Below are 16,318 nucleotides of genomic sequence, written 5' to 3' on the forward strand. Positions count from 1 at the left end.
CTGAAAAGAATGGAGAGATAAAGTCATCAGAAAAGAAAACAGAAGACCCCATTTTTAGTCCCTGGAAGCTTAGCTAGTATCTGATTTACAAAAACTTAATCAGTGATCACAGCAGGTAGAAGTATAACACTAGTGGAAGGAAATCAAGATATAAATGACTATATTAAAACATGAGGTAAACTTAGAACATAGTGGTATTAGTTAAGAAAGGTTCTGTCCATATCATATCAGTGGTTAAAAAAAACCAACTTACCAATTAACTTCAAAGTGTAAAGCCATTAAAGGTCATCAGTACTGTGACTGCTTTTCTGGTAACATACCATGCAACGACTCAGAAATAAATTAATTGGATAAAGAACTAACTTGAAGGAAATCTGGAGAATGGTTTTACTTTTTACATCTGGGCTAAAAAGACCTTTTCAAATGCAGGAAAATCTACATTAACAATTTATCAATTTCCCTTACTGGCTAACATCTTTCCCGATGAAGATATGTAAATTAAAGTTTCCAAATGTCTTGCTTCAAAAGCCACATGGTAAATTTTATGAAATATACTTACTGCTGGTTTGAGTGGATGCAGAATTTATCTGTACTTGCTCGGATGATCCTGTCTGAATTAAAAATGAATAGATAAATAAAGAAGTTCCTGATATATATTTGAGAAGACCTATTTGCTAAACAACTGCTCTTACTTGGCTATTGTTGGATTCCACAGTAATGGAGTCAATTCCGGTGGCTCTATCTGCAGCAGAGTGGACATGAAGGATCTCCTGGGCTTGACCTACAATAGCCCTCAATTCTTCTACAAATTTTTCTTTCTCACTTTCTAGCACAAAGTTATCTTCAACCTGTCCAAAAGTAAAAGTAAGTCTATTAAATTAAGTTTCTTCAGAATTATAATGTTGTATCAATGGTGACTACCTTAAAGAAAAATAAATGAAAATTAAGTATTTAGATACAAAGGCCACAACAGAATTAAAAACAACTGGCACTGGGGCACCTGGATGGCTTAGTTGGTTGAGTGTCCAACACTTGGTTTCAGCTCAGGTAATGATCTCAGGGTCGTGAGATCAAGCCCAGCATCAGGCTCCATACTCAGAGGGGACTCTGCTTGAGACTCTTTCCCTCTGCCCCTCCCCTGGCTCATGCTCTTGCACTCTCTAAAATAAATAAATAAATCTTAAAAAAAAACAAAACGACCACACTAAAATGCCACATAAAACATTAACTTATTCTTATTTTGAGATCAGTGACATTTGTCAGATTGGTACTACCTACCAGAGAAAAAGCCAGCAATTTAAAAAATATCTCACATTCTATAAATTATCATTTGAGGAACATGACTGAGGCAATGTTTACGATTACCACTAGGATGTCCAAACCCAAAAGTTTTTAAATCACAAAATGAAACATCTCTAAAGGTTATAAAGAATGGCCTGGAGAGTTCAGAAAATATTATGTTAAACAAGAGGCAGAACTAACAATATTATTAACTTTTAAAACGCTTAATTCTGTTTCTCCAGGAATGCACATCTAAAGAAAACTGGCAGAAACAAAAGCATTATGTAATCTTGCTTCCACCCTTACTTATCTGCATTAAAAAAAAAGAGGGCAAAACTACTAACTTCAGCCTAACAATTCAAAGAAAATATGAAAACTAAAAGAAATGATGAGCATTACTTAAATACCTATTTGTAAGACGATGTATCAGTAGCTAACACATTAGAATTACCTGGGGTATTTTACAAATTAGTGATGCTTAGGCCTTACATCCAAAGAGTCTGATTTAATTAGGGACCCAGGCAATGGATTTGTTTTTAAAAAGCTCTTAAGGTAACTTTAACATGCAGCCAGGGATAAGAATCATTGACCTAGATAACCTCTTAATAAAACCCCCTTATAATAAGTTTAGAGATAAATATACTGAAACAAAAGAAGGTACAGTGACTTACTTTTGATCATGAGTAGTATTGCTCTGTGAAAATTTTAAAAACTAATGGTACCCTAAAAAAGATTGCTCTGAATAAATGAGGGGAGAGTATGAGGAAAAAAAGAGACAGAATACTAAAGGGAAAATAATTTGGTTTCACTGTACTTACCATATAGTCTGCAATATCCTCTGGTGCATCACCATCAACATCAAACTTGAAGGTGACCATCTTGTTGTTGTGTGTCTCCAGTTGACACTCCACCATATTGTCTCCAGATACTGAAACCTGGGCACAAACATTTCACCAATTTAAGAGTCACAGTTATTTATTATCTTCTCTTTGCAAACCTACCAAGGAACATCTAGATGAGCTCACATTCAATATACGGAAAAGTAGTTTAAACTGTTGAGAATATAAAAGGATTGTTTTTCCCTATTGAAATAGTGTCTTAACACCCATTCTATGACAAATACAAGAGTTAAATTAGCAAAATATAAATTAGAAATGTGAACCCTGTGAGAAAGAAAAAGGAATACAACTTTTATAAAAAGACAAAAAAGTCAGAAGAGTTACTCTATTTTTCTAAAATGCAAAGATTGTTCAGTCCTACATTTCCAAAATTCTCTTAATCCCACAAATTGGCTCTTTAAACAGAAGAAAATGCACTGCTATTGGAAATGTATACTGGTCCAGCCTTTTTGGACAGCCCGTCTAGCAATATGTATTTCAAAATTTTTTAAATCTTCATATATTTTCATCAGTTTTATTAATTTATTTTAAATTGAAGTATAATTAACATACACAACACAGTTATATTGAATTTAAGTGTCCAACATACTGATTTAACAATTCCATACATTACTTAGTGCTCACCATGGTAAATGTACTCACCATCTGTCACCAAACAATGTCATTACAATGTCATTGACTATATTCCCTTTGCTGTACATCCCAACCAACAAAACAACTTCCCTCTGCCAACCACTTTTATTCTCTGTATTAATGAGTTTGGGTTGTTTTGTTTGTTTTTGTTTGTCACTTTTTCACCCATTAATTCAACTTCTAGGAAAGAAGCATTAAAAAGAATCAGGGATGTTTATAAAGATCTGTGTTCAAGAGTGTCTACTACAGTGAGATATGTACAGGCAGACAGACAAAAGGAGAAAGACAAAGAAGACACAGATTGGCAGACAGAGAGACTGACAGAAAAAAACAACCTAAATGACAACAGAAGAAATTATTAAATTATTATATCTCTATATAAAGGACTATGTAAGACAACAATTGAAAATATTACATTACTGAAAAATTACTGACACAGGAGAATGTACATGATATATTTAGCTTTTAAAAAGGGAGACTATGACTTCTTAGACTATTGCAAAAAATAGAAGAGGAAGGAAAACTTCCAAATTCATTCTATGACGCCAGCATTAACTGGATACAAAAACCAGATAAAAAAACTACAAAAAAAAAAGAACTACAAGCCAATATCCCTGATAAACATGGATGCAAAAACACTCAACAAAATACTACCATACTGAATCCAGCAACACATTTAAAAAATCATTTACCACAACCAAGCAGAATTGATTCCTTGGATGCAAGGGTGGTTCAATATTCATAAATAAATCAATGTGATACACACATCAACATGAGAAAGAATAAGAACCATATGATCATTTCAATAGATGCATAAAAAGCATATGACAAAGCACAACATCCTTTCATGATGAAAACCCTCAATAAAGTAAGTTTGTAGGGAACATACCTCAACACAATAAAGGCCGTATGTGAAAAATCCATAGAAAACATCATGCTCAATGATGAAAAACTGACACTTTTCCCCCCAGGGTGAGGAAAAATTCAAGGATGTCCACTCTCACCACTTTTTATTCAACATGGTACTGGGAATCCTAGCCACAGCAATCAAATGACAAAAACAAATAAAAGGAATCCAAATTGGTAAGGAAGAAGTAAAACTTCTATTATTTGCAGATGACATGATACTACATATAGAAAACCTAAAAAAAAAAACCCGAAAAAACTACTAGAACTGATAAATGAATTTACTAAGGCCACAGGATACAAAATCAATGTACAAAAATCAGTTGCATTTCAATACACTAATAATGAATCACCAGAAAAAGAAAGAAAGCAAGCATCACATTTACAATTACACCAAAAATAATAAAATACCTTGGAATAAACTTACCAAAGAGGCAAAAGACCTGTACTCTGAAAAGTATAAAATTCTGATGGAAGATGAAGATGACACAAAGAAATGGAAAGATATCCCATGCTCATGGGTTGAAAGAACAAATACTGTTAAAATGACCATACTATCCAAAGCAATCTATACATTTAATGCAAACCCTATCAAAGTAACAACATTTTTACAGAACTAGAACAAAATATCCCAAAATTTGTATGCGACCACAAAAAACCCGGATTAGCCAAAACAATCTTCAAAAAGAAAAGCAAAGCTAGAGGTATCACAATTCCCCACGTCAAGTTATACCACACAGCCATTGTAATCAAAACAGTATGGTACTGGCACAAAAACACACACACAGATCAACAGAACAGGATAGAAAGCCCAGAAATAAACACACAATTATATGGTCAATTAATCTTCAACAAAAGAGACAAGAATATGCAATTGGAAAAAACAGTCTCTTTGAAAAATAGTGTTGGTAAAACTGGAGAGTTACACGCAAAAGAATGAAAGTGGACCACTTTCATACACTATACACAAAATAAATTCAAAATGGATGAAAGAATTAAATGAGAGGCCCAAAACCATAAAAATCCTAGAAGGGAACATAGGCAGTAATTTCCGTGACACTAGCTGTACCAACATTGTTCTAGATGTTTCCTGAGGCAAGGGAAATAAAAGTAGAAATGAACTATTGGGACTATATCAAAATAAAAAATTAATGTACAGCAATGGAAACAATCAACAAAACAAAAAACAACCCACTAAATGGGAGAAGATATTTGCAAATGATATATCCAATAAAGGGTTTTTATCTAAAATATATAAAGAAATTGGGGCGCCTGGGTGGCACAGCGGTTAAGCGTCTGCCTTCGGCTCAGGGCGTGATCCCGGCATTATGGGATCGAGCCCCACATCAGGCTCTTCCGCTATGAGCCTGCTTCTTCCTCTCCCACTCCCCCTGCTTGTGTTCCCTCTCTTGCTGGCTGTCTCTATCTCTATCGAATAAATAAATAAATAAAATCTTTAAAAAAAAAAAAAGAAAGAAATTATACAACTCAACACAAGAAATAAACCAATTACAAAATGGGCAGTAGAGAGAGTCAGAGCTTGGCAAGATGGTGGAGTAGGAGGACCCGGAGCTCATCCCATCCCGTATTTTCAACTAGGTATCATCCACATCCAAGTCAATAAACTGGAGAGTGATCCAAAGACTGGCAAACCAAACTCCACAACTAAATAAAGGGAAGAATCTTCACCTCAAAGGTCAGGAAGGTCAGAGATGAAGAAGGCTGCCTGCAGGAGGGACTAGCTGTACATACAAAGATTGCTGAGAAACAGGTCCTCAAGGAAGACTAACCCCCATAAGGTATGGCTTTAAGAACCAGAGGGGTTGAATTCCATGAGTCTGTAAAACCAGTGGGGCTTAGAACCTGGAGCTTTGGAGGTCAGCTGACTCAGCACTGGGCAAGCCAGGAGGGCAAGTGATAGCTGGGTTGTCACCCTTAAAGAGACAGCAAGCTGTGGAGAGGCAACATAAAAATGGAAGTTCACACAAAGCCGGAGGAAAACAGGAGACATATGTTCATACTGATTTTGGATTGACTTGGAGGACTTTTCCTAAAATGAGGGAGCCTGATGCAGAGCTCAGCATGGGGCTCCACCTCACAACCCTGAGATCACAACCAGAGCTGAAACGAAGACTTGGACACCCAACTGACTACAGCACACCGGCGCCCCATAAAGTCACTACTTTCAAGAGCAGAAGACACAGGTGAATTTCTTGACCCACAAAAACAGACATAGAAAGCCAGAAAAAATGAGGACACAAAAACTTATCCCAGCTGAAAGAACTGGACAAGGCCATAGCCAGAGATATAAGTAACATACCTCATAGAGAATGCAAAAAATGATAAGGAAACTCACTGGACTTGAGATGAGTGGAAGACATGAGTGAGACCCTTAACAGAGAAATAAGGAAAGACATAGCAGAGATAAAGGGCACAATAAATGAAATGAGAAACACACTTGATGGAATGAACAGCAGGACAGAAGAAGCAGATAAATGAATTAGCGACCTAGAAGAAAAAGTAGTAGAAAGGAATCAAGCTAAACAAGAGAAAGACAAAAGAACTATGCAAAAAAAGAATAGACTTAGTGAACTCAGTGAATCCATCAAATGTAATAACATTAAAATAACAGGAGGCCCAAAAGAAGAAGAGAGAGGAAGGGGTGGGGGCAGAACATTTATTTCAAGAAATAATAGTTAAAAATGTCCCCAGTCTGGGGAAGGAAGCAAAATCCAGATCCAGGAGGCACAGAGAACCCCCAACAGAATAAACAAAAGCAGACTGATACCAAGATATATTGTAATTAAATTTGCAAAATATAGTAACAAAGAAAAAGATCTCAAAAGCTGTAAGACGAAAGAAATTCTTAACTTACAAAGGTAAACCATAAGGCTAGCAGGAGATTTTGCAACAGAAACGTTGCAAGCCAAAAGGGAGTGACATGATCTATTCAAAGTGCTGAAGGGGAAAAATCTGCAGCCAAGAATACTCTATACAGCAAAGCTATCATTCTGTATAAAAGAAGAGATAGACTTTCACAGATAAACAAAAACTAAAGCAGTTCATGATCACTAAACCAGCCCTGCAAGAAATATTCAAAAGGACTCTGAGCAGAAAAAAGAAAGCAAAAGTGACAGTATATGGGACACCTGGGTGGATCAGTCAGTTGAGCGTCTGACGCTTGATTTCGGCTCAGGTCATGATCTCAGGGTTGTGAGGTTTAGCCCCTAGGGAGTCTGCTAGAGATTCTCTCTCCCTCGCTTTCTGCCCCTCCCCCCACTCACGTGTGCTCGCTCTCTCTCCAAAACGAACAAATGAATAAATTAATAAATCTTTAAAAGTAAAAGTGACAGTAGAGATGTAGAAAACAGAAAGGTGGTAAAAATGAGTATTTCTGTAAAAAATCAGTTAAGGAACTCACTAAAAAAAAGGATAAAGTGAACTAAAATATACCTAAAACATGGGGAGGACAGGAGTAAAGAATGGGTTCAAACTTAAATGACCATCAACCTAATATAGACTGCAATAATGCAGATGTTATATCAAATTTATCAAATATCAAACATTACAGCATATGTCAAAACCACTAATATTCAAAGATAAAAAGAAAGAAATCCAAAGATATCATTAAAAAATCAGCAATACATGAAAGAGAAAAACACAAGGGTTAGAGAAAATCTTCAGAAACAGCCATAAACAAGTCATAAAATGCAATAAATACATATCTAATAGATATGTAATTGAAAATCACTTTCAATGTAATAACTAGAATAAATGCTCTAGTGAAAAGACATAGGGTAACAGAATGGATAAGAAAACAATGCCCATCTATATGCTGCCTACAAGAGACCGATTTTACATCTAAAGACATAGGAAGATTGAAAGTGACAGGATGGATAAGCATCTATCATGCCAACGGATGTCAAAAGAAAGTGGAATAGCAATACACACATCAGACGAACTAGACATTAAAACCAAAAATGCAAGAAGACACAAAAAAGGACATGACAAATAATAAAGGTGACAATCCAAGCTATAACAACTGTAAATATTTATTTTTTTTATTTTAATGTTTTTTTATTATATTATGTTAGTCACCATACAGTACATCCCTGGTTTTTGATGTAAAGTTCAATAATTCATTAGTTGCATATAACACCCAGTGCATCATGCAATACGTGCCCTCCTCACTACCCATCACAAGCCTATCCCATTCCCCCACCCACCTCCCCTCTGAAGCCCTCAGTTTGTTTCTCAGAGTCTATAGTCTCTCATGCTTCATTCCCACTGTAAATATTTATGAACCTAACATGGGACCACTGAAATACATAAAACAGTTAATAACAAACATAAAGGAACTTATTGATAATAATACAATAATAGCAGGGGACTTAAACACTCAACTTATATCAATGGACATATCCTCTAAACAGAAATTAAACAAGGAAACATTGGCATTTTATGACACTGGAACAGATGGACTTAACACATATATTCAGAACATTCCATCCCAAAACAGAACACACGTTCAAGTGCACACTGAACAACCTACAGAATAGATCACATATTAGCTCTCAAAACAAGCTACAACAAATTCAAGAAGACTGAAGTCATAGCACGCATCTTTTCTGACCACAATGCTGTGAAACTAGAAGTCAACCACAAGAAAAAATCTGGAAAGACCACAAATATATGCAGGTTAAATAACATGCAACTAGTCAATGAATGGCTCAACCGGGAAATAAAAGAAGAAATAAAAAAGTACATAGAAACAAATGAAAATGAAAATACAATGGTCCAAAACCTCTGGGATACAGCAAAAGCTGTTCTAACACGGAAGTTTATAGCAACAGGTGTACCTCACCAAGCAAGAAGCTCTCAAATACACGACCTGACCTTACATCTAAAGGAGCTAGAGAAAAACAACAAACAAAACGTTGAGCCAGCAGAAGGAAGGAAAGAATAAAGATTAGAGCAGAAATAAATGATACAGAAACTGAAAAAAAACACCCAATAGAATATACCAGTGAAAGCAAGGGCTGGCTCTATGAAAAAAAAAATCAATAAAATTGATAAACCTCTACCAGGACTTAACAGGAAAAAAAGAAAAAAGGCTCAAATAAATAAAATCACAAATGAGCAAAGAGAAATAACAACCAACAACACACATAGAAACAATCATAAGAGGGCGCGCCTGGGTGGCACAGCGGTTGAGCGTCTGCCTTCGGCTCAGGGCGTGATCCTTGCGTTATGGGATCGAGCCCCACATCAGGCTCCTCCGCTATGAGCCTGCTTCTTCCTCTCCCACTCCCCCTGCTTGTGTTCCCTCTCTCGCTGGCTGTCTCTATCTCTGTCGAATAAATAAATAAAATCTTTAAAAAAAAAGAAACAAACAATCATAAGAGAATATTATGAAAAACTACATGCCAGAAATTGGACAACCTAGAAGAAATGGATAAATTCCTACAAACATATAAACTACCAAAACTGAAACAAGGGAATAGAAAATTTGAACAGATAACTAGCAAAGAACTCGAATCAGTAATCAAAAAACTCCCAACAAACAAAAGTCCAGGTCCAGATGGATTCACAAGCGAATTCTACAAAACATTTAAAGAAGAGTTAATGCCTATTCTCCTCAAACTATTCCAAAAAATAGAGAAGAAAGGAAAACTTGCAAATTTACTCTAAGATGCCAGCATTACCCTGATACCAAAGCCAGATAAAGGCACCACTAGAAAAGAGAACTACAGGTCAATATCCCTGATGAACATATACACAAAAATCAATGTTTGAAAGGAAAAGCAGGGGCGCCTGGGTGGCTGAGTTGGTTAAGCGTCGGACTCTTGATTTCAGCTCAGGTCATGATCTCGGCATTGTGAGACTGAACCTCACACTGGGCTCCATGCTCAGCAGGCAGTCTGCTCCTCCTCCTCCTGTCTCTCTCCCTCCCCCTATGCCCCTCCCTCCACTCACACTCATGTGTGTTCTCTCTCTCTCAAAAAATAAACAAACAAATAAATCTTTAAAAAATACAAATAAAAGGAAAAGCAAAACTGGAGGCATCACAAATCTGGACATCAGGTTATACAACTAAGCTATATTAATCAAAACACTATGGTACTGGCACAAAAATAAACACACAGATCAATGAAAGATAAAAGAAAATCTAGAATTAAACCCACAAGTTTAGATCAATTAATTTTCAACAAAGCAGGAAACAATATCCAATGGTAAAAGGACAGTCTCTTCAACAAATGGCATTGGAAAAAATTGGACAACAACATGCAAAAGAATGTAATTCCACCACTTTCTGACACCATACACAAAAACAAATTCAAAATGGATTAAAGATCTAAATGTAAGACCTAAAACTGCAAAAATTCTAGAAGAGAACACAAACAGTAACTTGTTGACATCAGCATCAGCAACTTCTTTCTAGTTATATCTCCTGAAGACGGAAACAAAAGCAAAAACGATCTATTGGGACTACATCAAAATAAAAAGCTTCTATACAGCAAAGGAAACAATTAACAAAACTAAAAGGCAACCTATGGAATGGGAGATGATATTTGCAAATTACATATCTGATAAAGGGCTAATATACAAAATATGTTAAGAATTTATATAATTCAACACAACAAAAACAAGTAATCCAACTACGAAGTTGTCAGAAGACACAAACAGACATTTCTCCAAAGAAGACATTCAGATGGCCAACAGACACATTAAAAGATGCTCATCATCACAGAAACGCAAATCAAAACTACAATGAGCTATCACCTCACGCTTGTTGGAATGGCTAAAATCAACAACACAAGAAAAAACAGTTGTTGATGAGGATGTGGAAAAAAAGGAACCTTCATGCACTATTGCTTGGAATGCAAACTGGTGTAGCCACTGTGGAAAACACTATGGAGGTTCCTCAAAAAGTTCAAAATAGAACTACCCCATGATCCAGTAATCACACTACTGGGTATTTACATAAAGAATACATAAACACTAATTCAAAGGGATATATACACCCCTATGTTAACAGCAGCACTATTTACAATAACCAAGATATGGAAGCAACTCAAGTGTCCATCAATTGATGAATGTATAAAGAAGATGTGGGGTGTGTGTGTGTGTGTGTGTGTGTGTGTGTGTGTATATAATGAAATATTATTCAGCCATAAAAAAGAATGAAATCTTGTCATTTGCAACAAAATGGATGGTGCTCAAAAGTGTAATGCTAAGTGCAATAAGTGAGAGAAAGACAAATACCATAAGATTTTACTCATATGTGGTATTTAAGAAACAAAACAAATGAAAAATTGAAAAAAAAGAGAGAGAGAGAGAAACCAAGAAACAGACTATAGAGAACAAACTGATGTTTACCACAGGGGAGGTATATGGGGGATGGGTGAAATAGATGATATGGATTAAAGCTTACCCTTATCATGATGAGCACTAAGTAATGTACACAACTGTTGAGTAACTATATTGTACACCTGAAACTAATATAACACTGTCTGTTAACTACACCAGAATTAAAATTAAAAACTTAATAAAATTGGGGCGCCTGGGTGGCACAGCGGTTAAGCGTCTGCCTTCGGCTCAGGGCGTGATCCCGGCGTTATGGGATCGAGCCCCACATCAGGCTCCTCTGCTATGAGCCTGCTTCTTCCTCTCCCACTCCCCCTGCTTGTGTTCCCTCTCTCGCTGGCTGTCTCTATCTCTGTCAAATAATAAACAAAATCTTTAAAAAAAAAAACTTAATAAAATTAACATATATGTGTGTATGTGTGTACATGTATGTGTGTTCAGGAAAAGAAAAAGGAAGAATACAAAATTATATGTATAGGTTTAAGCATCCATCCAAAACGTATACCACATTGGTTAGAAATATCAGCTTTAAAGTCTGAACTGGATTCAGATCTGACTATCACTTGCTAATTCAATGACCGTAGGCAAATTACTTTACCTCTCTAATTTTCAGCATCTTCATTTGTAAAGATGAGTATACTGACATCTATCAGACAGGGTTACTGAAGGATTAAATGATAAAACAAATGCATAACATTTGGGGTGTCTACCACAAAAGAATATAATAAATTTGCTACTATTACTAGTACTGTTACAACCTTAATAATGTAAAATACTACATATACATAGAGGAAAAAAAGATGAAAACTAAAACATTAATAGGAACTATCTCTGACAGGTGGTAAAAGTGATTTTTATTTTCTTCCTAATATTTGATCTATATTTCCTAGTACGTATTTTTAACAGAAAAAAAATTTAATGAAAGAGACGTTACCATTTCACAATGCTCTACACTCATGTCTGAAGCAACATGGCCCCAACCTGTCAACACAGACCTCTACACACTTAACCAATAATATTTACACACTGACCTGAAGGACAGTAAGTTGGAATTTAGTCCCCTTCTCTGGTCGAGGACAGGAAGCTCTTCTTTGTTTGATCCGATCTTGTTTGCCATTTCCACATGGGTTATCAGGGGTATTGATGTTTTCCTTCACAGCTGCCATATCAGGATTCAAACTAGTTATTAGGAAAAAAAGCAAAAGCAAGTCCTATTCAATTTCTCAGAGAAAACATTATTCCATGATTCTCAAAGCCCAGTATTTAACCCAAATTAGAATTAACATCTGAAATTCTATGATGTCTAGAATAATTCCATTATGATGGTAAAATTCTAGAAAAATTCCAATTATAAAATAAGACGGAATGAGTTTAAAGAAAATAAATTAGAAATATAATGTCAGAGAATATACAAAAAGCAAATTGTACACTTTAAACTGGTTAACTTAATGGTATGTGAATTATATCTCAATAAAGATGTTTTTCAAAGTTATGAAAAACTGAGGTAATATGTATTTATCTGGCAATCACCTGACAGTAGTGGGACTGAAAGAAAAACACTGTCATTGATGGACCTCTGTGGAACCTTTAATCAGAGGATGCTCTTGATCAATTTTATCTTGTTTGTTTTTGGGTATATTATTAATGTGTTCAAATAAAACTTCTAACAAACAATTTTCACTCAAAATATACCTGTTTATGTGTTGAACTCAAAAGGGCATAAACAGACCGAGTAGGAGAGACAGGAACAGGGTAGGAGAAAGAATAAAAAATGAAAATACGATTAAAAAAAATGTGGTAGTGGTTTGTTGGAAAATGGTGGCAGAGTAGGAGGACCCTACGCTCACCTGTCCCATAAATACAACCAGATAACTACCAAATCATCCAAAATACATCAGATATTGACCCGAAGACTGGAAGAACAACTACACAACTAAAGGTAGGGAAGAGGCCACACTGAAGAAGGTAAAAGTGTGGAGACGTGTTTGGGGAGAGAATCAGATTGTGGCCACTGGGGTGGGAAGGAAGCAGTGGTCACAGAAAATGGTTAGACAGACTAACACACAGGGGAGTGCATGGGAAAACAAATCCCCATACCAACTGGTTTGGAAAGCAAGAGGGGCCAAATTTCAGACTTCAGCAACCAGTGGGGCATAAAGTCTGGAGTTTTAAGGTCACTGGGCTTGACTGGGATACAGCCCAGAGGACATTGTGCTACTTTTGCAGAACAGGCAGACAAACAACCTGTGAGTATACAGTGTGGCAACAGTGATATGAAGAGCACCTGGGGTACACAGTGGGGAGGTTATTTGCTCATTTCAGACCATATCCCAGAGAGGCAGTGTTCAGGGAGAGAAACCTCCGGGAAGAAAAGAACTAGGCGGAGCCAATTCCTCCCCCTGACCCTAAGTATAAGCACAAGGCCACCACAGGAACCAGCACAATGTTGACAATCCCGACCTGACATGCTTACACCAAGCCCTGCCTCTCCCACATGCTAATGGAACTTCTGTTTCCAGTCTCCATTGCCACTATCCCACCTTGGTGGGCCCCTCCCCCCCAGAAGACTGGCCCAAAACCCTGCTCACACAATGCTTCCTTACTCAGGAGTTTTGCAGAGCCTTAGTTATAGCGGTGGTGAGAACAGGTCTCATTTCACAAACGGACCAGGGCACACCTAGTTAAAACATGCCACATTCAGGCAAAGGAGCAAATACTGCCCACAACACACAAACAGAGCCTCTGCAAACAACTGGCCTGAAAGATAAAGTGGCTAGGACAAAATAAGAGCATACACAGCACACACTGGAGACACTCCTGTAAGCACCAGGCCCTGGGGAATAAGGGACACTCCTGGGGAAGGCACTACGGGACCTCTTCATCATAAGGCCATTACCCTCAAGAATAGAAGATGCAGCTGACTTTCCTAAAACAGAGAAACAAAACAGGCACAGAAATATAGGTAAAATGAGAAGACAGAGAAATTTATCCCAAATGAAAGAACAGGACAAGGCCACGGCCAGAAATCTAAGCAAAACAGAAATACATAACATGCCTGATGGAGAGTTTAAAGTAATGATCACAAACATACTCATTGGACTTGAGAAAAGAATGGAGGACATCAGTGAGACCCTTAACACAGAGATAAGGAATAACATAGCAGTGATAAAGGGCTCAATATATGAAATGAGAAGCACACCTGATGGGATGAAGAGCAGGATGGAAGAAGTAGAGGAACAAATTAGTGACCTAGAAGACAGAATATGTAAAGGCATCAAGTTGAACAAGAGAGAAAAAAGAATTATGAGAAATGAAAATAGACTTAGGGAACACAGTGACTCCACCAAATGTAATAACATTCATATTATAGGAGTCCTAGAAGAAGAGAGAGGAAAGGGGGTAGAAAATTTACTGGAAGAAGTAATAGCTGAAAACTTCCCTAATCTGGGGAAGGTAACAGATACCCAGATCCAGGAGGCATGAGAACACCCAACAAAATCAACAAAAGGAGATCCATACCAAGATATATTTTCATTAAATTGGCAAAAAAAAAAAATAGTGATGAAGAAAAAAATTTAAGGGGCACCTGAGTGGTTCAGTTGGTTAAGTGTCTGCCTTCAGCTCAAGTCATGATCCCGGGGTCCTGGGATTGAGCCCCTCATCGGGCTCCCTTCTCCATCTCCCTCTGCAGTGCCCCCTGCTTCTGTTCTCTTTCCCTCCCTCTATCAAATAAATAAATAAATAAATAAATAAAATCTTAAAAAATTTTTAAAAACAAGGCAAAAGAAGATAGTAACATAAAAGAGAAACCTCAAAAGGATAGCAGGGGATTTTTCAGCAGAAGCTTTAAAAGCCAGAGGGGAGTGGCATGACAGGTTCAAAGTGCTGAATGAGAAAAATCTGCAGCCAAGAATACTCCATCCACCAAGGCTACCATTCAGAAAAGAAGGAGAGACAAAGAGTTACCTGGACAAATAAAAACTAAAGGAGTTCATGACCACTAAACCAGCTCTGTAAAAAAATATTAAAGGGGACTCTTTGAGTGGAAAGGAGAGACCAAAAGTGAAAGTATAAAGGTAGGAAACTGAAGCAGTAAAAATTAATATTTCTGTAAAAATTCAGGCAAGGTATTCACAAAATAAATGGAAAACATGTAAAATATGCAAATATGTGAAATATGACAAAATATACCTAAAATGTGGGGAGGAGAAGAGTAAAGAATGGGTCCAAACTTAAACGACCATCAAATTAATATAGACTGCTACATGCAGATGTCATACACAAACCTAATAGTAACCATATATCAAAAACCACTAATAAATATGTAAAGAACAAAGAGAAAAAATCCAAATATATCAATAAGGAAAATAACCAAATGATGAAAGAGATAAAAACAATAAAGGATCAGAGGAAATCTTCAGAAACAACCACAAAACAAAGAATAAAATGACGATACATTTTCAATAATTACTTCGAAGGTAAATGGACTCAATGCTCCTATCAAAAGTCATAGGGGCACAGAATGGATAAAAAAAAATAAGACCCATCTATATGCAGCCTACAAGAGACTCATTTTAGACCTAAAGACATAAACAGATTGAAAATGAGGGAGTGGAGAAATGTCTATCATGAAAATGGATGTCAACAGAAAGATGGAGGAGCAATACTTACATCAGAGAAAACAGACTTTAAAACAAAGACTAACAAGAGAAAAAGGAGAACAATATATAATCATAAAGGGGATCTCCAACCAGAAGATACAACAATTATAAATATCTACACACCCAACATATGAGCAAAAAAGACAGTTAATAACCAATATAAATAATCAATAATCATACAATAGTTGGGTACTTTAACACCCAACTTACAGCAATGGGCTGATCATCTAAACAGAACACCGGGGCACCTGGGTGGCTCAGTCAGTTAAGCGTCTGCCTTTGGCTCAGGTCATAGTTTCACGGCCCTGAGATATAGCCCTGTGTAGGGCTCCCTGCTCGGTAGGGAGTCTGCTTTTCCCTCTCCCTCTGTCCCTCCCCACTGCTCATGCTTGCTCTCTCTCACTTCTCAAGCTCTCAAATAAATAAAATATTTTTTTTAAAAAGAACATCAAAAAGGGAACAATGGCTTTGAATGACACTGGAACAGATGGATTTAACACATATATTCAGAACATTCCATCCCAAAACGGCAGAATACGCGTTCAAGTGCACACTGAACAACCTACAGAA

The 16,318-nt window shown here is 36.7% G+C and overlaps 1 protein-coding gene across 1 annotated transcript in view; it reads right to left on the bottom strand.

The window, feature by feature from the left end:
- Positions 1-16,318, bottom strand: part of WNK3 (WNK lysine deficient protein kinase 3) — a 158,617-nt gene that overhangs the window by 29,863 nt on the left and 112,436 nt on the right. The window contains exons 12-15 of the mRNA XM_044380160.3: positions 12,119-12,266; positions 2,100-2,216; positions 693-848; positions 560-611 (exon numbers count right to left, since the gene is read on the bottom strand). Of these exons, the coding sequence (XP_044236095.1) occupies positions 560-611; positions 693-848; positions 2,100-2,216; positions 12,119-12,266 (473 nt within the window). The remainder of the gene's footprint in view (positions 1-559; positions 612-692; positions 849-2,099; positions 2,217-12,118; positions 12,267-16,318) is intronic.

This window comes from Ursus arctos, chromosome X, assembly GCF_023065955.2.
Source record: "Ursus arctos isolate Adak ecotype North America chromosome X, UrsArc2.0, whole genome shotgun sequence".
NCBI lineage: Eukaryota > Metazoa > Chordata > Mammalia > Carnivora > Ursidae > Ursus > Ursus arctos.